General features: G+C 55.5%; 1 protein-coding gene across 2 annotated transcripts; it reads right to left on the reverse strand.

The window, feature by feature from the left end:
- NOC2L (NOC2 like nucleolar associated transcriptional repressor) lies at window positions 1–26,142 on the reverse strand. Of its 2 annotated transcripts, none has more exons than XM_066202955.1 (19): window positions 26,098–26,142; window positions 25,796–25,975; window positions 25,210–25,381; window positions 24,704–24,826; window positions 24,059–24,176; window positions 23,662–23,752; window positions 23,139–23,217; window positions 21,516–21,626; window positions 20,507–20,620; window positions 19,559–19,747; window positions 16,770–16,909; window positions 13,208–13,319; window positions 10,163–10,276; window positions 9,614–9,715; window positions 6,101–6,244; window positions 5,333–5,446; window positions 2,315–2,450; window positions 876–1,010; window positions 1–300 (listed from the first exon to the last, which is right to left on the reverse strand). In XM_066202955.1, exons 1-19 carry the CDS (start codon window positions 26,115–26,117, stop codon window positions 170–172), a joined length of 2,325 nt encoding a protein of 774 aa, XP_066059052.1. In that variant the 5' UTR covers window positions 26,118–26,142; the 3' UTR covers window positions 1–169. The 2 variants fall into 2 exon arrangements, with proteins under 2 accessions (XP_066059052.1, XP_066059051.1); XM_066202954.1 differs by having other exon boundaries at window positions 25,210–25,384.
- Window positions 26,143–26,549: the final 407 nt, after the last annotated feature.

Below are 26,549 nucleotides of genomic sequence, written 5' to 3' on the forward strand. Positions count from 1 at the left end.
CAGTTTTGACAGGCCTGGACTTGGCCACGGTTTTATTGGTACCAAAAACAGAACCGGTAGAAAAAGCTGGAAAAGTCCCAAGTTGAGTTGAAGAGCCCCAGGTTGTGTCACCTGGGGCTGGTCCCACCTGTGCTGCAGGTGCTGCAGCCTGGGGAGGGGCTGGGGCTGCTCAGTCCTCGTCAGAAAACTGCAGGTCCTGCACCACGTCGTCCCCGCCCCGTGCCAGCTGCTCCAGGTCGCCGCGGGACAGTCCCTGCGGGCGGCTCCTCCTCCTCTGCCCGGCGTCCCCGGCTCCCTCCTCTGCCGGGGCAAGGGACAGGCGGCAATTAACCAGCCTGCGGCTCATTAATGCAGCCCGGAGAGCGCTGCAGGGCCGGGCACTGCAGCCCGAACTGCCCCACGTGGGGCTGGAAGGGAAATTTGGGGACAGAGCAGGGGCTGGGCACTGCAGAGAGCCCAGGGAAGGCAGGGCTTGGGCAGCTCTCCAGCGAGGACAGGGTTAACCCCATGTCCCCTGTGCCCCAGGCAAATGAAAGGTGAGGACAGCCTGGCAGTGTCACCTGCAGTGTCACCTGCAGTGTCCCCTGTGCCCCAGGCAGGGCTCAGATGAAAGGTGAGGACACCCTGGCAGTGTCACCCTGGCAGTGTCATCCTGGCAGTGTCACCTGCAGTGTCACCTGTGCCCCAGGCAGGGCTGCAGGAAGAGTTTGGGCCTGGCTGGGCTGCAGGAGCCCCCTGAGATGAGATGAAAGGGGCTTGGGGGGCTGTGAGGGGCTGGGGACACCTTTAACCCTTCGCTCTGTGCAGCTCAGAGCTGCCAGCTGTCCCCTGCAGGCTGTGGGGAGCCCCAGAGCTGTCAGGAATTCCTCACTCACCCTCAGACTCGCTGTCCTCTTCCAGTTCTTCCTCGTCCTCCTCCACTTCGTAATTTCCTTCTTCCTCGTCGTCCTCCTCCCCGAACTCCTCGCTGCTGCCTTCTGAGCTGTCGTCTGAGGCCTGCCTGCCCTTCCCTGGGGGGTTGTCAGGTGTGAGTGAACAGCAGCAGCACAGGTGAGGGGCACAGGGCTCAGGAGTGCCAGACACACCGCAGGGGAGGTTCCTCCTCATTTCTCACCAATGTCCCCCCACGAGCCACCTCCCTTTGCTCCAGAGGCCCAGCACCTCCTCCTGAGCCACTCCTCATTCCCAGCCTCTCCTTTCTGCCAGAAATCCAGCTGGAAAGCACAGGAGTGCAGCTCCTGGCTCCCTCCTGCTCACAGACTCCCAAACTGGATTCTCTCCCCTCTGCAGCCTTTGCAGAGACCCCAGCCAGGGATTCTTCCCTGCCTGACAAACATCTCCCGTTCCAGGGGAGAGCTCATCTGTGATGTGCTGGAATTCCCGGCCTGCAGCCCCTTTCCTGCTGCCCTGGGAGGATTCCGGGGGTGTGATCCTGCTGAAACTCCTGCAGCAGGAGCAGGAAATCTCCCCTGGATCCACAGCACCAAGCAGGGCCGGCAGATCCCCTTCCCTTCCTGCTGCGCACACCCGGGACATGCCAAACATTCCAAACCACGGAGGAACACCCAGGTTCACCCCCAAACTCGGGCGCTGAACCTCCCAGGCAAGTCGCACAATTTGCTGTGGCCCTCTCGTGGTCGCAGCCCAGGTGACATCACCCCCGGCTCTCCAGGATTTCTTGGCTCGGAACATCGGTGAGGATAAAAGAAATAAAAATGGGAAGTGCAGCAAGGACAGGATCAAAGATCCCTGTGCTGGTCCTTGCAAAGAGCTCTCTGGTTTTTGGGCTCTGACCTTGTGGGTGCCCAGGGAAAGAACCACAGGGCTGAGGCTTTAAAAAGAGCTGGACTGAGAGGGAGGGAAAGATCAAAAGTATCCCGAACACCTTCAGTGCCACTTCCTCCTGTGCTCGCCCTCCTTAGCAGGGAATCTTTTGAACCCAACAGGGTCAGCATGAAACCCCCTCAGGGCAGGGTCAGACTGATCTCTGTCATATGGAATTGTGCACCAGGGAAACGGGGTTGTGGACAAGGGAAATGGGATTGTGGACCAGGGAAATAGGATTGTGGACAAGGGAAATAGAGCTGTGGACCAGGGAAATGGGATTGTGGACAAGGGAAATGAGATTGTGGACAAGGGAAATGGGATTGTGGACAAGGGAAATAGAGCTGTGGACCAGGGAAATGGGATTGTGGACCAGGGAAACGGGATTGTGGACAAGGGAAATAGAGCTGTGGACCAGGGAAATGGGGTTGTGGACCAGGGAAATGGGATTGTGGACAAGGAGAAGACAAGCCCAGCCCCAGCCCTGTACCTTTCACAGAGAATCCACCATGCTCCTCCTCAGAGTCACTGTCCAGCTCGAAGAGATCCTTGAACTCCTTCTTATCCTCCTCCTTCCTCTCCTCCTGCTTCCTGCGCTTGATTTCTGGGAAGTTCAAGTCCTCCAGCTGGAAAGAGAACAAACCCAAACAGTCAGAGCAGCCCCGGTTTGTGCTTTCCAGTGCCCAAGGCTGTGTTTCAAGGCAGGACCTCGGCCTGGCCCAGAGCAGCTGGGTCTGTCTGTGCCACCACACATTGGTGAGGGCTCCCAGGGGTGACACACACACACACAGAGAGCTCTGCTGCTGGCTGACCTGCCCCAATCAACCACTGCAGCTAATGAACACCCTCAGCAGGGCTAAGGATGCAGGGTATCACTGGGGGCAGCTTTCAGCATTTTGGGTGCAGCTTTCAGGATTCTGGGTGCAGGTTTCAGGATTTTGGGTGCAGGTTTCAGGATTTTGGGTGCAGCTTTCAGGATTTCGGGTGCTGAGGATGCTCAGGGTCTGTCTGCACACCCCGCCCCGATGGAGATCAATGGGCCAGCAGCCCCCGGGGCAGGCAGCCAATATCAATGCCATGAAATCCTCTCAACTGCCACCACCTCGGTGCTCTTTACACCTCTCGGAGGGGGACTAGGGGCAGGATTTACCTTGCGAGGGCTCGGTAATGCAAATGCAAATGCATCCCCGAGCATCAGCTGCCCCTGCCCTGCCTGGCTGCACTCCCCCCCGGGAGGACTCGGGCATTAGCACACATTGGGGCTTGGAAACAGCCGGCCCCAGGGTCATGGCTCATCTGCCACCCCTCAGACCACCCCAAACGGTCTGAGCACAGCCACCCCCCAGGGAACGGTCTGTGTGGGACAACAGAGACACAGATTGGGGCTGGGGGGCAGCAGAGGGGGAGGAGGGGCAGGAGATGAGGCTGAGGGGCAGCAGAGGGGGATGAGGGGCAGGAGATAGAGCTGTGCACTTGGCTCCAGCGGCCAATTCCAGCAATTTCTCCCGGTCTTTTCCAGGGTTCTGGTGCCCAGCTGGGCTCTGTCCATCCCGGAGCTGAGCCCTTGGCAGCGATCACCTGCAGCACGGGGCTGGCCAGGGAAGGGCACAGATCACCCCGCACCGCTGGCAGGGGCCTCAGTTGACACCGTCCCCTTCCCTCCTGCTCCTTGTGCACTCCGAGGGGGCTCTGCTCCTCCCTGGCTGGTTCTAAAAACCAGCCCCGAGGTGGCAGGGAGGAGATCTGGGAGACAGAACGCAGCAGGGGCAGGATCGGGGGCACAGCCCCCCCTCAGCTGCCCCCACGGCTGGCTGGGGGATCCCAGAGTGGTCTGGGCAGGGAAGGACCCGAAATCTGGGTGACCCAAAACCCAAACTGTGCGTTTGCGGAGCCCACAGGAGCCTCACGGGATGGGCACCTCAAAACAAACCCCCAAAGCCGCCGTGGAGTGATCCCCGAGGGCTGAGAACTGCACAGGCACAGCCCACAGCCCCTGTGCTCATCACACACAAGCGCTAATTAGCTAATTTGGGGGCCAGCCTTTTAATCCCCAGCTCGAGGGTTCCTATCTGCTGAGTCTCGCCAAGCTGATTAGTCCCCATCCCATTAAAAACCACTGGGACAAAAGCAAATGGAATGGGCAGAAAGGGTCAGAGCTGTTGTGTAAGGCAGAGCTGCAGCTCCCAGCCAGGCTGGGTTGGGTTTTTTTTTATTATTATTTTTTTTTCCCTGTTATTACCTTTTTTCCCCCCAATGGCTGCTAATGGGACATGGATTTTCCCAGCCCTAATGGGCCTCATGGTGTTCCCTCTCCTGCTGGGGCTCACAAAGCTGCATCATTAAACCACCAGTCCCCACCGAGCCACACAACAGCCCCATTCACCAGCAGGGCTGCCAGGCAGCCTCTTGGACAGCAAACCCCAAACCTGCCTCTCTGAACAGAGCAAACCCCAAACCTGCCTCTGTGTGCTGAGAGAAACCCCAAACCTGCCTCTGTGTGCTGAGAGAAACCCCAAACCTGCCTCTCTGAACAGAGCAAACCCCAAACCTGCCTCTGTGTGCTGAGAGAAACCCCAAATCTGCCTCTGTGTGCTGAGAGAAAGCCCAAACCTGCCTCTCTGAACAGAGCAAACCCCAAATCTGCCTCTGTGTGCTGAGAGAAACCCCAAACCTGCCTCTCTGAACAGAGCAAACCCCAAATCTGCCTCTGTGTGCTGAGAGAAAGCCCAAATCTGCCTTTCTGAACAGAGCAAACCCCAAATCTGCCTCCGTGCTGAGAGAAACCCCAAATCTGCCTCCGTGCTGAGAGAAAGCCCAAATCTGCCTTTCTGAACAGAGCAAACCCCAAATCTGCCTCTGTGTGCTGAGAGAAACCCCAAACCTGCCTCTGTGTGCTGAGAGAAACCCCAAATCTGCCTCCGTGTGCTGAGAGAAACCCCAAATCTGCCTCCGTGTGCTGAGAGAAACCCCAAATCTGCCCCTCTGAACAGAGCAAACCCCAAATCTGCCTCTGTGTGCTGAGAGAAACCCCAAACCTGCCTCTGTGTGCTGAGAGAAACCCCAAACCTGCCCCTCTGAACAGAGCAAACCCCAAATCTGCCTCTGTGCCGAGAGAAACCCTAAATCTGCTTCTCTGAACAGAACAAACCCCAAATTTGCCTCCGTGCTGAGAGAAACCCCAAATCTGCCCGTCTCTGCAGAGAGCTGCTCCAGCAGCAGGGCCATGTCTCAGCAGAGCAGCAGGGCCTGGAGCTTGGCCCCGCTCTGTCCCTGTCCCCATTCCCTCTGGAGAAAGAGACCAGCCCCACCTGAGCCCGGCCAGGGACTCCTGACAACCCTGGAGGCTGAATCTCCTCCCTTCAGGGCGCTGCAGAGGTGATCAGTGCACCGTCACCAGGATGTCACCAGGATGTCACTCTGGTCACCAGGGTGTCACCAGGATGTCACTCTGGTCACCAGGGTGTCACCCTGGCCCCCCCAAGGCCCACATGGAGGATTTGGCACTCACCCTTTCCTTGCCGCTGATCTCCAGCTGGATCTCCTTCTCTCTCAGCTTCTTCCACTGGGTGTAGTATTTGCTCAGGGGTGTCCCCTCCTCCTTCACCTGCTTCTCCCACTGCTCCTGTGCAGAAAAGGGGACAGATTTAGAGGTTTTCCAGGCAGTTTCCCCATGAACACAGGGAGCCAGGGGCACGAGGTGAAGACCCTTTCCCCAGGCACAATTTCCCAGCTCCTGGGCAGAACCTGGCAGCCACAGCTCGGAGGCAAAGCAGGACTAAGTGGATTTAGGCTCAGCTGTTTCAGCAGCTGCTGAGTCAGGAGTGGTGGGACTGAGGAGTCTCCCCGGGCCAGGCAAAGCCTGGGCACTGCAGGGCAAACAGAGGGAGCCAAAAGCTGCAGGGGAAACCTGGAAAACACAATTCCTGCGATGCCAAAGGCACCGAGGGGCTGCACAAAGCCCCCACAGAGGAGATCCTCTGGGGGTTTGGAGGGTGCTGAGCTCATGGCAGATCCCCAAATGATCCCAGCGCTGAAATGGGAGTTCCCAGATCCCAACTCCTGCCTGCTGGAAAAGGTCTGAGCCTCAGAGCTGCTGGGAACTCACAGGAGGCTCTCCCAGGATGAGCTCAGAGCCCTCTGGGACCCTCTGGTACTGAACTTTCCCTTCTGTGTCCTCAGACATTCCCCAGGCCGTGTCAGTGTCCCCTGTCCCTGTCCCCAGGCTGTGTCAGTGTCCCCAGAGTGTCCCCAGTGCCATCCCCAGTCCCAGTCTCACCACAGCCTCAGCACTGGCCACCCCGAACGTCGCTCTCTGCCGCCGGCGGCCGATGTGTGCCGAGTTCTCCTGCAGCTTCTCCAGCAGCTGCCTCATGGGCCTGCAGTAGTTGGCCACCTTGCAGTGCTTCAGGAAGGACTTCAGCTGCCAGGAGGGAGAGCAGAGGGACAATGGGAGTGACGGGAGGGCCCCCAAAAACATCCCAGGGGGGGAAAAGCATCTCCCACCCTCCGAGAGCAACAGCGGCTGGAGCTCAAACCCAACCCCAGCGGGCACCCCCGAGCTCCCCAGGGCTCAAACCCAACCCCAGCTGGCACCCCTGACCTTCCCAGGGCTCAAACCCACACCAAAAATGACAAAATTCAACTCTCCAGCAGCAGCAGCACCCTGCTGTGGCACCTCCAGACCAAGAACCGGATGCTGCTGGTGGCAGGAAGAAGGATGGGGGTGTCCAGGTTGATTCATGGCTCCAGTCCCAGTGACTGCCCTGCCTGCTAACAGCTCTCCCCAGCCCCAGGAGCGCTGCCCGAACCCCGCAGGCCAAGCTCTTTTCTTGCTGGAGCCATAAATAAACACACAAACACCTCACAGGCGTGTGATTTAGAGACCCAACAAGGCAGGAGGAAAGGGTGAAGCCACGCTGAGGCTGGCTCTCAGGGGGCCCAGGAGATGCTGTCAGGAGGGAGGTAAAGGCTTCCCAGGCAGCACATCCCTTCCTGCCTGCCCCACCCGCGGCTCCCGAGGCTCTGGGGGAAGGAAGGAGATGTTTCCCTGCTGTCCAGGCCACGTGGGGAGGCGTTTTTGTTCCTGGAGAGGTGGCAGCGGCAGCCAGCCCCTCTCCCTGCCAGCACTCTGCCCTCTGAGGGGTGTTTGCTGCAGGATTTCCCCATCCAGGGGAAAAGCACCAAAACAGCACCGGGGGCTTCCCTTGGCCCTCTCCCTCCTGCACACCCCACAAAAACGAGAATTCAGAGCCCGGCCTTCCCTGCTTCCCCCCAAAGCACAAAGAAACCATCAGCACGACAATTCTGCTGCTGCTGAAGCCTGTCCTGCCCTCACCACCCCCCTCCCCTTTCCTAAAATATTTATTTTTTATAGGTGCTGCATATTTATCTCCACTGAGAGACGCGTTTGTCATTCGATTTATCTCACTTGATCCCCCCAGCTGCAGCCCCGGATCCATCCCATCCGCTGCCACACACATTCTCATTTTTCTTCCCTTGCAGGAAGAGTGTCACCAGAAATCCTGCAGAAATCCTGGGCTCTGTCAGCGCAGTCTGGAGCCGGGTGCTCCCTCCTCACACAGCCCCCCAGATCTGCCACAGATATTAATGAAACCTCCCGAGATCTCAGCCCTGCGTGGAGAGGCAGGGACACAACCAGGGAGGGAAAAGGAGATAAAGGATGGAGAGGGGAAAAAAAAAACAACCCAACAGGCTCTGTGTGTGCTTTTCCCTGGCCTGCCAAACGGAACGATCAGATTTTTTACAGAATAAAAGCAATGAGAAGCCCAGTGAGTGTGTGTGGGTGTGGATGTGGCGTTCAGGCCTCCCACCCCAGCCCTGTCATTCCTGGGGTTGATTCTGTCCCACTGCCAGCCTGCAACACACCACAGGATCCTCCCAGCACAGACACCGCAGGGCAGAACCCCAGCTCCTCTTACTGGAAGTGCTGCAGGGAAGCCAAACCCACTTTCTCCTGCCTTGTTGGGTGTCTTTCTCCAAACCCAATGTCTGTGAGGTGTTTGTGTGCTCGTTTCTGGCTCCAGCAGGCCAGGGCCCGGCTCCCAGCAGGGAACATTTCCCTGGGGACACGGGGAGCAGCCTCCTGCCCCTCTGGCAGCTCCTGCCTCTTCCCCTCCAGCCTCCCCCTCCTGTTCCCTGCTCCTGCCAGGGCTCCGGGGGAGGGAAAGGGGCTCTCCCCTCCGAGCCCCTGCAGGCAGTGCCCACCCCGGGGTCAGCAGCAGCAGCAGCAGCTTTGAAGCGTCTCCCATCCCCACTGGCTTTCATCTGCCGCCTGCTTCCTGCCTTCCAGGCAGAGAAATCTGGGAAGCTGAGCCTGGAAAGCTCAGCCTGGAGCTGCTGACCAGAGCAGGAGGAGGAGGAGGAGGAGGAGGAGGAGGAGGAGGGACACAGCCCCTGCCAGCTGGAACAGCCCTGCCACGGCGCTGGGAGAGGCGTGAGCTCAGCAGGGAGGGACAGATGGATCTCCAGAGCGGGCTGGAGGAGCTCCAGGAGAAAAGCCTCTCCCCACACGCCTGCCCCAGCTCTGGGGAAGCCAAGGGCAGCCCGGCAGACGCCAGCAGGCTGCACAGGCAGCCAGGCAGGAACCCAGGGCAGCAGTCCCCCGCAGGAGCCCAGGCTGTGTTTGGGAGGCACGGGGCCGGCAGCAGCTCCTCGTCCCAGCCCCACGTGGGCTCTGACAGCTGCTGGCTGCCGGCTCAGGGCCCCAGGGCTGCCAAAAGGGGGGAGCAGGGCCGGGCACACACACACACAGGGGCTGGCAGCTCCCCCAGCAGCGCCTGTGCCAGCCTGGGGGACACGGCCAAGAGCCCCTGGCAGGGACACCGAGCTCTGTGCCACCAACAGCCCGGGGGCACAGCCAGGGCTGCCCCAGGGGCATCCCAAAACCTCTGTGGGGCACAGCCAGGGCTGTCCCAGGGGCATCCCAAAACCTCTGTGGGGCACAGCCAGGGCTGTCCCAGGGGCATCCCAAAACCTCTGTGGGGCACAGCCAGGGCTGCCCCAGGGGCATCCCAAAACCTCTGTGGGGCACAGCCAGGGACATCCCAAAACCTCTGTGGGGCACAGCCAGGGACATCCCAAAACCTCTGTGGGGCACAGCCAGGGCTGCCCCAGGGACACCCCAAAATGCCTGTGGGGCACAGCCAGGCCCATCCCAAGGCGTGCAGGGGCTCGTGGCACACACCAGGACAAGCGGAGGTTTGTGTCCCCACAGAGGAGGGGACAGCAGCCACTCCTGAGTTACAGACAGGCCTGGGAATGAGGGGACACATTCCAGAACCGTCACACTGAGCTGTGCTGTCTGCAGCTCCTGGTGAGCGAGCCTGAGAAGGGAGGGAAGGGCAAGACTGGGGAAGGGAAGATCGGAAAGGAAGATCGGGGAAGGGAAGACTGGGAGGGAAGATTGCCATCTTGTGGAGAGCACCTCGGGGAGGCTGAGGCCAAGGAAAAGCTGGGGCCCAGAGCACAGCTCTGCTCCAAGCCCCCACAGCAGCTGGGACAGCTCTGAATCCCCAAGAACTCACCTGGGGTCACCATCCCAACCCCATCCCAGAGCAGTTCTGCAGCCTCTGGCTCCCAAGAGATGGCAAATTCCAGAGCCACTTTGCCCCTAATTAGCTGTGATGTCCCTGTTCCTCCCCAACAAGTCCCCAACACACAAATCAAAATTCAAATTAGGCAAAGGTAAATGGCTCCCCCCTCATTTTGGGGATTCACTGTTAGCTTACATGACTTTATCCTGCACCACCAGAAGTGTCTGCCCCCTTACCTGGATGACAGTGGGGAGAACCAGCTCTGGGAAGCCAATGCTGTGGGCTTGGCCCTGGAGATACTCCAGGATCAGGTCATAGAGCTGGTCAATGAGTCCATCCTGGGCAGGAGAAACACGGATCAAGGGACTGGGTACGACCTACACCTTACAGATTTCCTACAGCACCTAAACCCCACAGATTTCCTACAGCACCTAACCCCTACAGATTTAAACCCCACAGATTTCCTACAGCACCTAAACCCCATAGATTTAAAACCTACAGATTTCCTACAGCACCTAAACCCCACAGATTTCCTACAGCACCTAACCCCACAGATTTCCTACAGCACCTAAACCCCACAGATTTCCTACAGCACCTAAACCCCACAGATTTCCTACAGCACCTAAACCCCACAGATTTAAACCCCACAGATTTCCCAGAACACCTAACCCCTACAGATTTAAACCCTAGAGAGTTCCCAGACTGGGAAAGGTGTCCCCAGCCCCTGGGGACAGGGACACAGAGCACAGTCCCTGTCACAGGGCGCTGCTGCAGGCCCCACTCACCCTGAAGGCCTTTTCCTGCAGGTTGGCATTGGAGAGTTTCAGGATCACAGCAAAGTTGATGGGTTTGGAACTCATGCGTCCTGGCTTCTTGTTGAAATCCACTTGCTGGAAAACCTGAAAGAGGGGAAAGAAAATAAAATGAGTGTGAAGGTGATTCACAGCGCAAAGCAACCACCAAAGGACTCAGCCAGGAGCGTGCAGGTGGTGGCAGAGGCAAGGAAACACTTCAGAAACCCCAAATGCTGGAAACCCCAAATGCTGATCACTGCCCCACAGCTTTCCTAAACATTCAAGGACAGGGTGGGAGCAAACTCCAAGCACACCTGAGGCTGTGGAGACCTGGGTGTGAGGAGGAAACCAACAGAAGCCAGAGCACGAGGAGCTGAGGTCTGTTCCTCAGCCCCACCTTTCTCGTGGTCACAGGTTGTACCTCGAAGCTGGGGTGGGGTTTGGAGCTGTCCCTGAAGGGGAGAATTCCCTCTTGTCACTGAAATCCCTGTGCCACCTGCTCACACCCCTGGGGATGGGGCAGATCCTCACCATGGCATCCCATGCAGCCACCAAGGGAGGCTTCAATCCCATCTTAACAAAACCCAGGGGTGAGATCTGCACATCAGCTGGCACCCACAGAGGGGTGAGGAGCACCTCCTGCTCACCCACACCCTGCAGCAGCCCCAGCTGTTCTCTCCCTGTGCCCAAACACCTCCAGACTGCCCTCCTGGGCAGGAAATCATTTCTCTTCCCTCTGCAGCGGCACATCCATCAGCAGCCCAGCACAGGGGAGCGGGAGGGAGAAGCTGCTCAGGTCACAGCAGTGCCCCCCAGGCCACAGAGGCAGGAGACTGTTATTGATTCCTGACATTTTATTTGTCAACCCAGGTTGTTTGGAAGGGAGGGGCGAGCGTGGGGGGCTTGTGCAAACAAAGAGCCCTTGCCTGGGGAATCGATGCCATAAAGCTCGTTATGCACAGTTATTTCTTTGGCCCAAACAGAGCTATTGATCCCCCGGGTCAGACACATGAAAGGCACTGGGGGCTCCCTGGGATCCTCCCAGGCCTCCGGGGAAGGGCAGCCAGAGGCTCTGGAAGTGGCCCAGGAGGTGGCAGGGGCTTTGGGAAGGGGAGGAAGAGTGGTCCCGTTGCTGTAGGACACGAAAGAAACACTCTACGTATTTCAGAAGGCAAAAGGCACAGAGAAAAGGCTTCATTTCCTAATTCTCACTACCTTTAATAAGGTGTTTCGATACAGATTTAACGTGATTGGGGTGAATAGGAACACCACCTCTCTGATCCCGTGGGTTAAACCAGAGAAACAGCAAAACACCACCCGGAGAAAGGTCGTTTTGAGAGAGCTGTTTGCCGGGATTGTTTTTGAGAAGAAACCTTCTTGCAAACGTTTTTTCTTGGGGAAAAGTGAGCAGCTGCCAGCAGGCTGAAAATCTTTCAGACTCAGAACCACCAGGCCCAGAGTCCCCAGGCTGAGGGCTGAGGCACAGCCTGGCTGATGTCCAGGAGCTCCTTGGGGCAGGCTGGGACGGGGATAATGAGGGAGCAGAGGGCCACAGGACGTCACGAGGCAGCAGAGTGGCTGCAGGGAAAACCACTGGCAGACAGAGGGGAGGACAGGGCAGAGCAGGCAGGAAGGAGAGGGATTTTTGGCTCTCCCGAGGTCCAAGGGGAGCAGGAAGGGAGCCGGGACCCACAGCCCCCGCTGCCAGAGTGCAAAGCAGCCCTGCCCCACAGCATCAGCCCGTCCAGCCCTCGGAGCCCAGGGCACGTGGGGAATTCCTGTGGCCCTGGGAGTGCACAGACACCCCGTCTGTGTCCCCTGAACCTGCAGCAGCCACGGGGCACGAGGGAAACGCAGAGCTCCGGTCACTCCTTCCACCAGCACAGAGCCCTCCCCAAAACCTGCCCAGAGCACGGCCACAGGCAACACCTGAGGGTGCTCAGGAGCCAGGTGACAACACCTGAGGGTGCTCAGGGGCCAGGTGACAACACCTGAGGGTGCTCAGGGGCCGGGTGACAACACCTGAGGGAGCTCAGGAGCCTGGTGACAACACCTGAGGCAGCTCAGGGGCTCCTGGAACACCTGGCTGCAGCCCGACACCCAGCTCAGGGCCAAGGTGTCAGGGCCAGAATGCCAAGAGAGGGGAAGGCTCTGAGTTTTCCCTCTCACAGCACTAAAAAGAAAAGAGAATCCTCCCCGAGTGCCATAACCCCAGAGGGGAGATGCCTCTGTCCCAAAATCTGCCTGGCAGGGTTTCAGACACGCAGGAGCAAGAGGAAGGAGGCAGGGGAATGGCAGAGCCAGCCAGGCCAGGGAGCAGGAGGTTTACAAACGTCCCACAGGCTGAGGATGTGGTTTGCACGGGACCTTTACAACAACCCCAAACCACAACAAGCCTTTCCTTCAAGGGAGCTTGGTTAGGAGTGAGCCTGGCTGAGCCAGGCCCTGATTCCAGCACTGTCCCTCCTCCGCAGTGGCCAGCCTCAGGCCACGCTCAAATCCTCACAGACATCTTCCGAAATATCTGTTTGGGGTTTTTTTTCTTCCATTTCCTGTTGTCTGCAGCCAGGGACAACTCTGCCTTCTCCAGGGAATGACCACAGCAGGATGGGAGTTTGGGGAATTGCTGCAGCCAGGGACAACTCTGCCTTCTCCAGGGAATGACCACAGCAGGATGGGAGTTTGGGGAATTGCTGCAGCCAGGGACAACTCTGCCTTCTCCAGGGAATGACCACAGCAGGATGGGAGTTTGGGGAATTGCTGCAGCCAGGGACAACTCTGCCTTCTCCAAGGAATGACCACAGCAGGATGGGAGTTTGGGGAACTCCTGCAGCCAGCTGCAGCTCTGAATTCCCCTGGCAAGCCCTGTGCCCACTCCAGCTGCACCAGTTCCACCCCCTGGGGCTGCATTTCTCACAGACAACAGAAGTGAAATCCCGTTTTCTCCCCAATTCCGGCGCTGTTGGCCAGCGGGGTTTGGGAGCAGAGTGGGAAGCCCTGGGAGCTGCTGGTGGGTGCAGTGAGGGACAAACCCACCTCGAGGATGAAGGGCAGCACGGGGATGAAGGTCCTGGTGCTCTGGGACAGCAGGGTCAGGGCACGGATGCAGTGCATGCGCAGGGGGTAGAACCGGGACGTTGGCACCAGCCTGGGCAGGGAGAAAAAAAGAAATCAAAATAAATGAAAATGAATTAAAATAAATACAAATAAAAAATAAATGAAAATAAACGAAAGTGAATAAGTATTAACAAATGTTAAAAAAATAAATAAAAATGGATAAAAATCAGTATTAATAAATATTTAAAAATAAATGAAAACAAATAGGAAATAGGAATAAATAGGAATAAAAATAAATATCAACAAATATAAATAAAAATAAAGAAGAATAAATATGAAGAAAATGAAATGTAATAATTTTTTTAAAAAAAATTAAATAAAAATAAGGAAGAAGAAAGAAAAAGAAAAAAATAAAATTAAAGAAAAATAAAGAAAATTCAAGAAAGATAAAAATAGTAACAAAAAAAGATTTTAGGCCAAATTTATAGAGGAAATGCACCTGCAACTTTCAGTGACGCAGGAGAACATTTCCTCCTCTGCTGAAGAAATCTGCACAGCAAGCTGGGCTGCTGAATCCACCCCAGAGCTGGGAATAAAACTCCCACAGGAGGACAGGGGGAAGAGCCCTGACTGACTTTTACTCACAATTTAAATAGTAAAGGTAATTAAGACAAAAGTTGAGCCAATTCCCTGCCAGGCTGGGACTGAGCAGAACCAGCTCCCCCAGGAGCAGGGAGAGAATGGAGAGCAAGCCCCAAAACCCCATTTCTGTCCCACTCTCCAGCCCCTCACCCAGTGACCTGCCCCTGAGGTCATGGAAACCTCCAGCATTCAAATTCGGATGTTTTCAAACCACAGCTCAGAGGTGACAGAGCCCAGCTGATAAACGAGCCCCTCCCTCCCCAAAGGACTTGCTGAGCAATCCAGGAGAGCCCACAAAATAAAAACGTTTGAGCAGGCGCCATAAATCAGCCGCGTCCCCCCTTCCAAACAGTGAAATAATTATCACTGGGCCCGTCCCAGAAATAAATCTGCTGTGCCCCCCTGCTCTGGCACCTCTGGAGATGACGAAAGCCATTCTCAGGAGTTAATTGATGGAGGAATAAAGCTGTTAAGTGTATGGATTTACTGTAAAGCAAACCCATCCATTTCACAGTGCTCCACATCCTGTGCTGCGTGCACGGGGAATGCCAAACACAGCTGGGACCAGCCCTGCCCAGGGAGCTCCAGCTGCCCCCAGAGTGACTCCCTGCACCTCCCTGGAGAGCACCCAGTGCCTTCCCAGGGCTCGGTTTGGTTCCCGTCCTTCCCAGGGTTCGGTCTGGTTCCCATCCTTCCCAGGGCTCGGTTTGGTTCCCGTCCTTCCCAGGGCTCGGTTTGGTTCCCGTCCTTCCCAGGGTTTGGTTTGGTTCCTGTCCTTCCCAGGGTTCGGTTTGGTTCCTGTCCTTCCCAGGGCTCGGTTTGGTTCCCATCCTTCCCAGGGCTCGGTTTGGTTCCCGTCCTTCCCAGGGCTCGGTTTGGTTCCCGTCCTTCCCAGGGCTCGGTTTGGTTCCTGTCCTTCCCAGGGCTTGGAATGGCCCCTAGTGGTCAGAGGGGACAGGGAAATCTCCTCTCTCAGCTCCAGGTCACCTGCTCAGGGACACCCAGCAGAGGCTGGAATGCCACAGGCACCAAAACCCTCATTTAACCACCCAGACACCAGGGAACAGCTTCCTTTTACAGCTCACACTGGGAGCAGGGCACAAACCCGAGCAGGCAAGGCCAGGAAAAGTTTATGGCAACAGAAAGGGATACAGGAACAGGAGCTTCTGCTGCTAAAAACAACCATCAGAGTGCACAGGGGCCAGCACAGGGAGGATGGGGCAGGGCCCAGGGACACGGGGACACTGGCCTTGTGCTGGAGCCAGGCGCCACCTCCCGGCACAGGGGACAGCGGGGACAGCGGGGACAGCGGGGACAGGGATCCTCCTGCCACCCATCCCTGGGATAAACCCCACTGCACACCTGGAGCAGCACAAAGAAGGGGTTGCAGAGGTCACAGTGTCCTGTCCCACGCAGCCACAGTGTCCCCACACCTGCCAATCTGCCTCCTTTATATATATATACACATATATAATATATATTTATACAAAATATTATATATATATATAGTATATATTATATAATATACATGAATTATATATTTTTCTATATTCTATGTTATATAATATATATATTTTATATCTATTCTGTATACATTATATATATCATTTATATAAAGATATCTAATTATAAAAATATATTATATACACAATATATAAAATATATCTTTATATAATATAGAAAATATGTTTTATATATATTATAAATATATATTTTATACTATATATATGTAATATATATTTTATATATATAATATATTATATATATTTTTATATATATATATACACATACATATATACTTATATATACATATATTCGTCCCAGCCTGGCTCGGGGAGGAATCCAGGTGGGATCTGATTCTGTTTTCCCAGTGCTGGAATCACAGAGTCATGGAATGGTTTGGGTTGGGAAGCACTCAAAGCTCCTGCAGTGCCATGGGCAGGGAAACCTTCCACCACCCCAGGGTGCTCCCAGTCCTGCCCAGCTCGGCCCTGGACACTTCCAGGGCTGGCACAGCCACAGCTTCTCTGGGAATCTAATCCAGGGCCTCACCACCCTTGGCAGGAGGAATTTTTTCCTGGTATCTCATCTGTTTAAAGTCACCCCCTGTGTCCTGTCCCTCCATCCTTTGGGAAATCCTCCCTCCATCTTTCCTGTAGCTCCTTCAGGTCCTGGAAGGGCACGGTGAGGTCACCCCAAACTCACCTGTGGGGGTTCCCAAACCTCCAAAGCCTTTCCAGGCAGTGCCAAGCTGCAAAACCCTGCTGGGCCTGACCCCATTGCCCTGTCCTGGGCCCCAGACCCCGGAGTGATCTGCTGGCCAGGCAGGAATCTGCCTGGATCCATCCCCAGGAGCGGGGGGGATGGCAGGGGGGATGTTTGCGCCCTCTGATCCCATCCTTTCAATCTGCTTACCCTCAGCACCGCTGGGCAGGTTTTGCAGACCCGGGTTTTAAAGCTGAGAAATCTGGTTAACAGAGCTAAGGGGATTTGGGAGATCACCAGAGATCCCCAAAATTCCCTCAATGCCCCTCGGTAACAGCCACCCCAGAGCACAGACACTTCATCCACACACACTGGCACGAGGAGGGAATTCTCTCAGCAGGCACCCTGAAAATAACAACTGTGTGTCCCACTTCTTCTGATCCCAACAGTCAGGCCCCAAAAATGCAGCTTCTAAATGTATTTACGAGGATAATCTGCCCAGGTTATTCAGACTGAGGCTTTCCTCACACGAAGAGGAAAGAATAACACACACCACAAACTCTCTCCCCACCTCAACAGCTGGAAAATTTCAATTAAATTTGAGCTTGGAGACCGTTCACGGTTAAATCCAAATCACAGAACTGTGAAAGGACACAACAAAGCAGAGCAAGAAGAATTTCAGAGTTTTACTCACTTGATACAGCCAATAATGACCTGTGTCAGGGGGTAGATGAGGGGCTCCAAGACCTCACTGGGGTGGATGGTGCTGAGCACTCGACACCAGAAGTACAGGCAGTGGATGTACTGCCAGTTATAGACTGACTGGAAGTTCTCCTGCAGGAAAAGGGGGGAAAAATGAAATAAAATGAAATGAAAACGTGGCATTTGACAGGTGCTCACCCTGCTTCCTGCCCAGGGAGAAGTGACAACACTGGAGCTGCCATCCCCAGGGTCCACGGGGGTACCTGAAGGAGATAAAAGTGAATAAAAACAGCCTGGTGCTGCTCAAGTGTGGCTGCTTGGAGAAGGACGAGTGCCCACACCCACAGCAGGCACTGGGATGTGGCCAAGCACAGGGAAATCCTGAGCTGACCACCGGAGCAAATTCCTGGGAAAGACACCACCCAGGCCAGCTTCATTCTTTGGCAGCTGCAGGATGGAAGTGGCAGAGAGCAGCAGAGCAGGGAGCAAAGCTGCAGCTCTGGTTACCAGCAAAAGCACTGCAGGAGGCCAGCAGGGACATGGTGACAGCAGGGACAGCAGGGCCAGTGACCCAGCCTGGCTCAGCAGCCTTGCACCAGGCCAGGACATTGTTTTCAGGACTCTGGGCAGCTGCTGCAGCAGCTCTTTTAGACTGAACAAAAGATTCTCAATTCTGGATTGAATAAAAGCCCAGCTGGAGCAGGAGTCCCCGGAGGAAACCCTTCCCCAAAAGTTCTGTAGCTGTGCAGGTGCTGCCCAAACCCAGAGCAGACTGCACTCACAGGGTGCCTCAGCCCCCACTTGTGGTTTTTTCCCAGATTTCCAAGGCCCAGCTCATCTGTCCTGCATGGAAAAGCAGGATGCACAAGCCCCGATGATAGCACAGGGTTAAAATGTTTCTAAAATCATGGGAACTCTATACAATAGATTCAGGGGAGGTGGGAAAAGGTTGGGCCTGGATAGGCCTGGGAAAGGGAACCAAAACTACTCAGGCCCTGGAAACAAAGGTTGGGTTTTGTCTTTACTAAATCATGTACAGGGGAAACTGCATCTGCACAATCACCACATGAGATAACTGTTCAGTGTAATGATTGATTGGTACTTGAATATGATTATTGTCTAAGAGAAACCACGTTTGGGGGGGCTGATGGAAGGTACAAGAATCCATCCAGTGGAGCAATAGGGGTTTGATAATTAATGTGCAGTCATATAACGAAAGGGTACAAAACCACGTCCATCCCCAATCCACGAGGGAGTCAGATCTGGGTCTGTGTCGTGCACCCCCGATTCCCAGAGCTCCTCAACAAAAGCACCTGCAGGTAATCATCCTGTGACTGTGTGTTTCACCACTAACACTGAGACAGAACCCTTGAACGGCAGCCGCTGGCCCAAACCTTGCAGCAGGGAGTGAAGCCAAGGCTGTGCCAGCTCTGCTCAGATCACTGAGATGCACCACAGAGCTTTCCTCAGCTTCTCCTGCACAGGAGCACTCTGCCCCGCTCACCACCTCCCACCACCACGCCCTGCCCCATCCCAACAGGCTCAGCGCTGCGTTTGGACATTTTGGAGGTGCCATCCCCATCTGCAGTGCCACCACCCTGCCCAGCTGTGAGATTTAACTCCTTGTCTGGGCCACAACTCAGGGTGTAAGGAGCCAGTGCAATCCAATTAGGGGATCTGCAGCCCAGACTTCATTTATCTCTGCTTATTTATCCCCACGTCTGACCAGCCAGGAGATTTAGCTGGGCACCAACCCTGCCCTGTTTGGGGGCAGATGAACAGTTTAATCTGTGGGGTCTGTTTTGCTAAACACAACTAAATCCAGGATTAGCAATCTGACTCAGATTTCCCCGGGTCAGACTGACACCAGGGCTGCCCCCCAAAGGTCTGAGCAGCTTTGCTCACTTAAGTCCTTTAAAGGGGACTTTGCTGGGGAGCTGCAACACCCCAGGGTGGCTCCTTAAGCTGCTTTACCTGCAGGTTTTGGAAACAGAGGCTGCAAACAGCAGCCCCAGAGTGGAAAAAGGGTGTCCAAGATGGAAAGTGCGGCACAAACTCTTGCCAAGCGGGGAGAGAAAAGCAAGTCCCACCCTGCAGGAGGGTTTGGGCTCAAAGGGAGGTTTTGGGTTCAAAGGGACCTTAAAAATCATCCCTGGGCAAGGAGAGCTTCCACCACCCCAGGCTGCTCTGAGCTCCATCCTTGCAGGGATGAGGCAGCCACAGCTCCTCTGGGAAATCCATTCCAGGGTCTCCCCAGCCTCAGAGAAGGAAGAATTCTCTCCTGGTATCCAACCCAACCCTCCTGTCAGTGTGTGTGAATCCATTCCTGCCCACTGTGCCACTGGAAAACAGCTGGACAGAGACTCTCTCAGAGGCCACAATCAGCTCACCCCAAAACTTCCATTTTTTCCTCCTTCCTGGCTGAAATTTTGGCACAGACACCTCCCAGGTGCTCCCAGGAGCCCCAAAAATGGGTTGGGGTTTAAGAGCTCACCGCAATTCCTCCTCTCCACACATTTCCTCCTAAAAGAAGGGAGACAAAAAACCTCCTTCCCCATCAAGGAGGGGCGCCCACCCCAAAACCTCCATTTTTTCCTCCTTCCTGGCCAGAATTTTAGCACAGACACCTCCCAGGAGCCCCAACAACGGGTCCCAAGTGCTCCCAGGAGCCCCAACAACAGGTTGGGGTTTAAGACCTCACCGCAATTCCTCCACTCCACGCGTTTCCTCCTAAAAGAAAGGGGAGAAATAACTCCTTCCCCACCGAGGAGGGGTGCCCACCTTCTTCCTGAGGGTGATGGCACTGCGCAGGTGGATGGCCAGCTGGCGGATGTAGATGAAGGCGTGCTGGTAGGAGCTCGGGGTGTCCAGGGCCAGCATCTCCGTCAGCGTGCGCTGCATGAAGTTGATCATGGGCAGCGCGTTGGGAGAGGTGAACCTGGAGTTCTTCACAAAGGCAATGTACATTTGCTGCCAGGGGAGGAGGACGAAGAAATCAGCATGTGAAACAGAGTTAAAAGGATTATTGGATCCCTCCCAAGTGTGTCCAAACGGGGCTGGAAGGGTTGGTTTCATCAAAGGAAGAACCCAAAGCAGGGCCGAAGTGTCATTTTTATCAGAAAAAGGAAGGCCTGAAGGGTTGCTCTTATCAGAAAAAGGAAGGATCCAAAGCAGGTTTGAAGGGTTGTTTTTATCAGAAAAAGGAAGGATCCAAAGCAGGTTTGAAGGGTTGCTCTTATCAGGAAAAGGAAGGATCCAAAGCAGGTTTGAAGGGTTGTATTTATCAGAAAAAGGAAAGGTCCAGCCCTGCTCCTCCTCTAGGGGAGACAGGAATGTGTTTAGCCTGGAGATGTCCCCCAGCAGTGCCCGGCAGCAAGAGGACAGGCTGCAGGAGGGTCTGAGCCACACCTGGGGATGGGCTGGGCACAGCTGTCCTGCCCAGGGGACACTGTGGCAGGAAATTACACCTGGACACTCGGCTGAAAGGGCAGGGCAGCTCAGGAGGATGGGAGATGAATATTCATCAGGCACCACACACCTCCCCTGCCCGGCCTCTGTGCCCCCAGCAGGAAAGGCAGCAGTGGGAACAGGAGTCTGACAGAATTCCTGCCCTGTTTGGTTCTCTGGAGGCTGCCAGCAGCACCTGCTCACGTGCAGCTCAAGGCTCTGAGGTGTTTGCACGCAACATGAGGAAGGAAAGGTGCAGATCTCAGCGTGAGCCGGGCTTACCTTGAGCAGGGGGCTGAGGTAAACCTCCTTCTTGTACCTGCAGATCTTGTTCAGCACCAGGAAGGCCAGGACCCTGACTGTCTCCTCCCCTGTGCTCCACAGAGTGATGCTTTGCTGGGAGATAAAACAGAGGCAGCTGAGAGAAGGGACAAAGAGCTCCTGGCTGGTCACAGACAGGCCTGAAGTTCCCTCTTCTCCCAGCATGAAGGCAGGTAGGAGGCAGGTGGCACAGAGGTGGCACACAGGTGGCACAATGTGCTGTCAGGCAGCCCTCCTGTCCTCACACCCTCACACAACAGCCGAGGCTGATGCTCCCATGATCACTAAAGGAACCTGTGCAAAACCAGCCCCTCTAAAAAAACCATACAACTTTCATTTCTGTCCTTAAACGCTCGCTTGAAGTCTCCTGAGTGACTCCAGGTACACCTGGCGCCCCCCAATACCACCCACCTGCATGGACAAAGTGCACAGCACAGAGAGGGCTGGAAAAGCCTCCTCAGAAATGCCTCCCACCCTTCAGCTGAGAGGTGTGCAAACCTCCCAGAGTCATTTTCCACCATCAAAGGCCTCCCTGCCTGCCCCCAGAGCTGCCTGGCAGTTCCCATTTGATGCCACCCTGCTGCCCTGGGCGTCTCCCCCACACCTCCTGTGTGTTGTTGCTCGTGCTCAGCAGTTGTGACTGAGCTGAGCCACGGAAATATTCCACCCCCAGTTCCTCGAGTGGAGGAGAGGCATTCCCAGGGCCTGGCAGCCAATTTTCCTCCATCTGGGGAGGAGGAAGCAGCTTCCCCAAAATACACCTCCCTGGGGGAGCAGTAGCTACAAAACAGAGGCCCCCACACACTCGCTCCAGCCTGGCATCACCCCGTGGGGAGAGGCAGGAATCCCCTCCAGGAACAGCAGCACAGCAAGGAACACCACAAGGCACTGAACTGCCGGGGGATCCAGCCCCAAATTCCAGCTGAAATGGGGGAAAAGCCTCGGAGATGTCACTGGCACGTCCCCTTACCTTGAGCAGGGCCCGGCACTGCTTTGGGAAGGACAGGTAATATGGGACCGTGGAATTCACGTGCTGCAAGACTGCTGCACTCACTGAGGCCTCTGTCAGGCAGGACAGCAGCTGTGGAGGACAAAACACCCTCAGCTCACAGGCAAAACTCATCACCCCTCCCTTCCCCAGCTGCGTTTTGCTGGTTCTTCAGCCGGGAAGGAGCTCACAGGAACTCCAGCAGCTGGATCGGGGGAGGAGCAGGCACAGGGCAGGTGAAGAGAGCTGGAAATGGGAGTCATCAACCTGAAAATGGGAGCTCAAGCTGCTGCAGCTGCATGGCTGATGGCCCCTGAGCTCGCCACCCTCGTGGACACCGCAAAATCTGAGTTTATCTGCAGTGCAGGACACCGGAATGTCACCTCACTGCAAATCCCACAGGGAAACATCACCTGAGCTGGCTGACAGCACACCGGGCTCCTGAAACTCCCAGCAGCTGAATTTCTGAGCGAGAGAGCTCTGGGTGAGCTCTCCCTCAGGGAAAGGCTTTGACAAAACGTGCAGAACCAAATCTTTGTGTGTGCAGCGTGTCCAGCTCAGCTCACTGCAGACAAACCCAAGGAGAGTCCCAGGCTGCCCTGAGACAGGCTCTGGAAGCAGCCCAGGCGTTCTGTCCACATTTAATTTGCCTCCTCGCCCTCCTCCTTGCTCTGCAAAGACTCTGGACTTTGCCAAGTCTGCTCGCACACCAAAAAGAGAAGATTTTGTTCAGAAGTTGTGCCAGAAAACCCACTGTGGTGAAGGGCTGGCACTGAGGGCTCTCAGGAGTCAGCCCAGGAGCTGGGATTGCTCCCAGGGACTGCATTCCCAGCTTTTCCTTGTCTGCAATCCTCTGCTGCTGGAGAGAGGCACCACAGCTTGAAGGGAAAAAAAAAAAAAAGAGAGAGAGAAAGCTCTCCTGATCAAATTGCTCTTTCTGCTAAGTCATTGTGCCAGCTGCCAGCTGAGGGACAGCAGCTCCTGGGTTGTCTCTCCTGGTATCCCTCCCCTCAGCTGCTGAAAAATCAGGGTTTCAGCGTTGGTTTGTTTTCAATATTCCAATTTGGGGATGCTGATGAAGCAATCTCAAAAAATAATAATAAAAAAAAAATTAAGGGGAGGGGGCAGGAGTTTCCTTCAGAAACGACCCACAGATTGTCTCTGAAACAGCAGAAATTTTGGGTGGATGGGATGTTATCACAGTCAGAGATGCCACATGTGAGGTCACCAAGAGAACATCTCAGTGTTCACCTCAAGTGGAGAGATCACAGCACCAAAGAAATGAATTAATGATGCACAATGCAGGAACACAGACTGCAAACGACTTTAAAGCCTATTAAATATTAATCTGCCAGACAAATTAAAACACGGAGAGCTGCCAGAATGTTAATTCAACCTTTCTTTACTGCCTTCCACCCACTCTGACCCAAGCACCCTGTGAACCTCCAAACTGGTCACTGGACCAAATCATCCCAAATCAACACAGGGAAACAATGAGCACAAATCTCAGAGGGGCAAACCCCACCTGCCTCACTCCCAAATATCCTAAATAGCCCAGCAAGGCACAGGCTGAGCCCACACACAGAAAACGCTGACGTTTCTTACTTGTATGGTACAGCCAAGGTAAACTTTGATGTCCAGTCGTAGCTTTCCCCAGAGGGGGCTGGTGGAAGGGAGAACCATTCTGGAAAGGAGCAAGAGATGGGTTTAGCTCTTAAAAAAAAAAAAAGCCCCAAATAAATCAGATTTCAGCAGCAAAATGAGCAGTGAGATCAATGCCTCGCACCAACAACTGCCTGCAAAAGCAGGAGCTGCTGGATGGACTGGGGTCACACACAGCAGAAAGGTTGGTCCCTTCCCCTGAAAACCAATTTCCAGAGCCTGAGCTGTCCCCTGAGTGCAAGCACAGGCAAATTCCAGCCCTTCCTGAAGCCACACACCCTCTGCAAACACCTGGAGTTTGATACTGCAGGGGACACAGTGGGGAGGAAGAAAAGAAGAGCCCTGTGAGCATCATCAGGCACTCAAGTGTTTGGAAAGGGCTGGCACCTCTTCCCCAGGCTCAAAGGCAGCTCTGAAAAACCCCAGCAGCTTTCCTGAAGGTCCCAAACCCCCCTCCAGGACTTACTTGAGCTTGTTCTTGGGGGCTTTGGGGAGCAGCAGCTTGTGCAGGTGCTGGAAAAGGTCCCGGATACAGAAGGACACCAGGGCATTGAACACTGGGTAAAACAAGCCAGGAAAGCATTTGTGAGTGATTTCCCACGGATTCCTGGTTTCCCTACCAGGAAAAGAGGTCCTGGAGCCAGTAATTTCCATGGAAGTTTGCCTTACATCCAAAATTTTTAATCTAAGATTTCCAGGGGCCGCCTCTGCAAGGAAAAACCCACCCCTGAAAGTAAAGATGCCAGAGCAGCACAGCAAGGCAAGCTCCTCTTAGATAATGAAGTGAAAGGGTGAATGAACTCATCTCCCCTCCCTCCCCCAGCTCAGTTTCCCCCCCGCCCAGGTGATTTCCCTTCCCTCACCTGCAGTGTCAGTCACCTGGAACTTGCTGGGGTCCCCACCACTGTCACCTTTGGTGGTGGCCACGGCTGCCTTGTAGGCCTGGGTGATTTCGTGGAAGAGTTTTGGGGTGAGGCTCCTCTGGGGAAAAGAAGAAAAGGGGTTGCTGAGGAGGAGGAGCAAAGGATCTGCTGGGACAGGAGTGCTGGAATTCACTGGAACTTTGATGGTGGCAGCTCCAGCCTCAGGACAGGCTTAACAAACTCAGTGGCCTTCACCCTCCCCTAAAATTGGCTTTTAATTGCTGAGGCTTGAGAAGGAACTAATTAGCTGCAAACAACTTCCAGTTTGAGATTCCTTCCCCTCAGCTACTCCACGATTACTGAATATGTGACTGAGAAAGCTCCTGGAGCTGCCAAGGGCTTAGCAAGAGGGTGAAAAACCCAAATTTGATCATTCTGAGCCACATTTCTGCAGCTCCCTCCTGATGTGGAGTGGAAACACCCGAATCTTGCAGCCCAGGAGAAGTGACAGTGTCATGCTGAAGGCACAGCAGCTCAGGGGGTTTGGGACATAAATTTTGTGCCAGATTTACAACCCCCAAGCTGGCCTTTGACAGGCAGGGAGGAAAAACTCTCCAGTGCTCTGTGCTCCCACTCCCTGCTCACCTGGGCAGCCTCCTTCCAGCCCTCCACCATCTTCAAGCTCACGCGGATGAAGGAAACTTTCTTCTTTTTGGCTTTTTCCTGCTCCTCGTCTTCATCATCATCATCATCCTCGTCACTGGCTTCCTAGAGAGATCAGCAGGAGGGACTGAGGAGAGGTTTCTGCAGCTCCTGCCTGCCCCCAGCTCTTTCCCTGAGCAGCTGATGAAGGAGGAAGGCAGGCAGGGCTGGTTTATTAAACCCTGTGGAAAGCAGGAATGCCTTAGGTGGGATATTTGGGATAAATTCCTCTCTGTGAGGGTGGAGAGGCCCTGGCACAAACACCCAGAGAAGCTGTGCAAGTGTCCCAGGCCAGGCTGGACAGGCTTGGAGCAGCCTGAGACAGTGGGAGGCGTCTGGGGTTGGAATTGGATGAGTTTTTAAGGTCCTTTCTGACCCAAACTACTCAGGGCTGGCACTGGAGCACCAGCAGAGCACAGGGAATGGAGCTCAGCAGTCCCAGCAGGTACCTGGAGGGTGTCAGGGGGTCTGTGCAGAGCCTCCTCCTCCTCCTCGGAGCTGTCTGAGGCATCAAAGTCCAGCAGCTTGCGGTCGTTCTCCTCCAGGAACTTATAGAACTCGGGGTCCCTGTCCTTCAGCCTGGAGAGCTGATCTTTGTGCTCAGCTGCCTTTCCCTTCCTCCTGCTGGGAGAGGATTCATTGTTTATTCCCTGCTCAAAGCCCTGCTGAGGCTGCAAGGAAAACATTCTGTTAAGGATTGAGAAATTTCCATAGCAAGGTACCAGATTGTGCTGGGACAGATGAAAACACCTGGGAAAACCATCACAAGTTCATTTCTCAGCTCCTCAGGATTGCTCCAGGGATGGGGACAGCACCTTCCAAAGCCTGACCACCCTTTTCCATGGAGAAATTCCTCCTGATGTCCAACCTGAGTGCAACCGAGGCCGTCCCCTCTCCTCCTGTCGCTGTTCCCTGGGAGCAGAGCCCCACCTGGGGCTGTCCCCTCCTGTCAGGGAGATGGGAAACCAAAACCTTCCTTCCTTCGCTCCTGTCCTCCAGCCTGTCCCCTCCTCAGCTCCTCCAGCCGCCCCTCACCTGCCCGGCCGTGCCTGCAGCCCCTGCGCCGCCTTCCCGCCCGGCCGCCGCTGCCTCCCAGCGCCGTCGGGGGCCCGGCCGCCTTCATCCTCCTCCTCCTCCTCCTCCTCCCAGCCGCCGTCATGCTCCGAGTCCGAGCCGGCAGCCAGGAACTCGTCCAGGCTCAGATCCGCCAGCTTCCTGCGGGGAGAGAAGGGAGGGTGAGGGGGAAAGGAGAGTGTGAGGGGGGAAAGCAGCGTGTGAGGGGAAAGCAGGCCATGAGGGAAAGCCCGTCCCGGCGGAGCCCCCGGCGCGGCGCTCACCTCCTCCCGGGGGCCGCCATGCCGCCTCCTCCACGCGGCCGCAGCTTCCGCTTCCGGCGTGTAGCGCGGCGGCGAGACCACGCCCATAATATGCAAATGATCTCATTGCCATGCTTAGTCACGCCCCACAACACCACTGGCCCCGCCCCCTCGGCGTTGGCCCCGCCTCCTCCCTCCGGCCCGGGCATTCCCGGCCGGGATCGGGAATAGCGCGGCCGGCGGGCGCAGGGGAGGGATTATCTCCCTTCTCCGCACTGCGGGCGCCGTGCCTCCAGGGCTGAGGCCGGTCCTGGGCCGCTCAGCTCGGGAAGGGCGTTTGGGGTGCTGCGGTGTGTCCACTGGAAGGGCATTGGGGTTCAGTGTGTTTTCTGGAAGGATATTGGGGTTCAGTGTGTCCACTGGAAGGGCATTGGGGTTCAGTGTGTTTTCTGGAAGGATATTGGGGTTCAGTG

This window comes from Chamaea fasciata, unplaced genomic scaffold (assembly GCF_029207755.1).
Source record: "Chamaea fasciata isolate MVZ Bird 193981 ecotype frontalis unplaced genomic scaffold, bChaFas1.0.hap1 SCAF_23, whole genome shotgun sequence".
Taxonomy (NCBI): domain Eukaryota; kingdom Metazoa; phylum Chordata; class Aves; order Passeriformes; family Sylviidae; genus Chamaea; species Chamaea fasciata.

Excerpts from the sequence above, each read along its gene's own strand:
- NOC2L (XM_066202954.1), bottom strand. The coding sequence starts at position 26,117 with ATGGCGGCCCCCGGGAGGAG. Across the intron at positions 25,976-26,097 it reads ATGGCGGCCCCCGGGAGGAG|GAAGCTGGCGGATCTGAGCC; the intron begins GTGAGCGCCGCG and ends CTCTCCCCGCAG. Across the intron at positions 25,385-25,795 it reads CTGCAGGCACGGCCGGGCAG|CAGGAGGAAGGGAAAGGCAG; the intron begins GTGAGGGGCGGC and ends ATCCTCTCCCAG.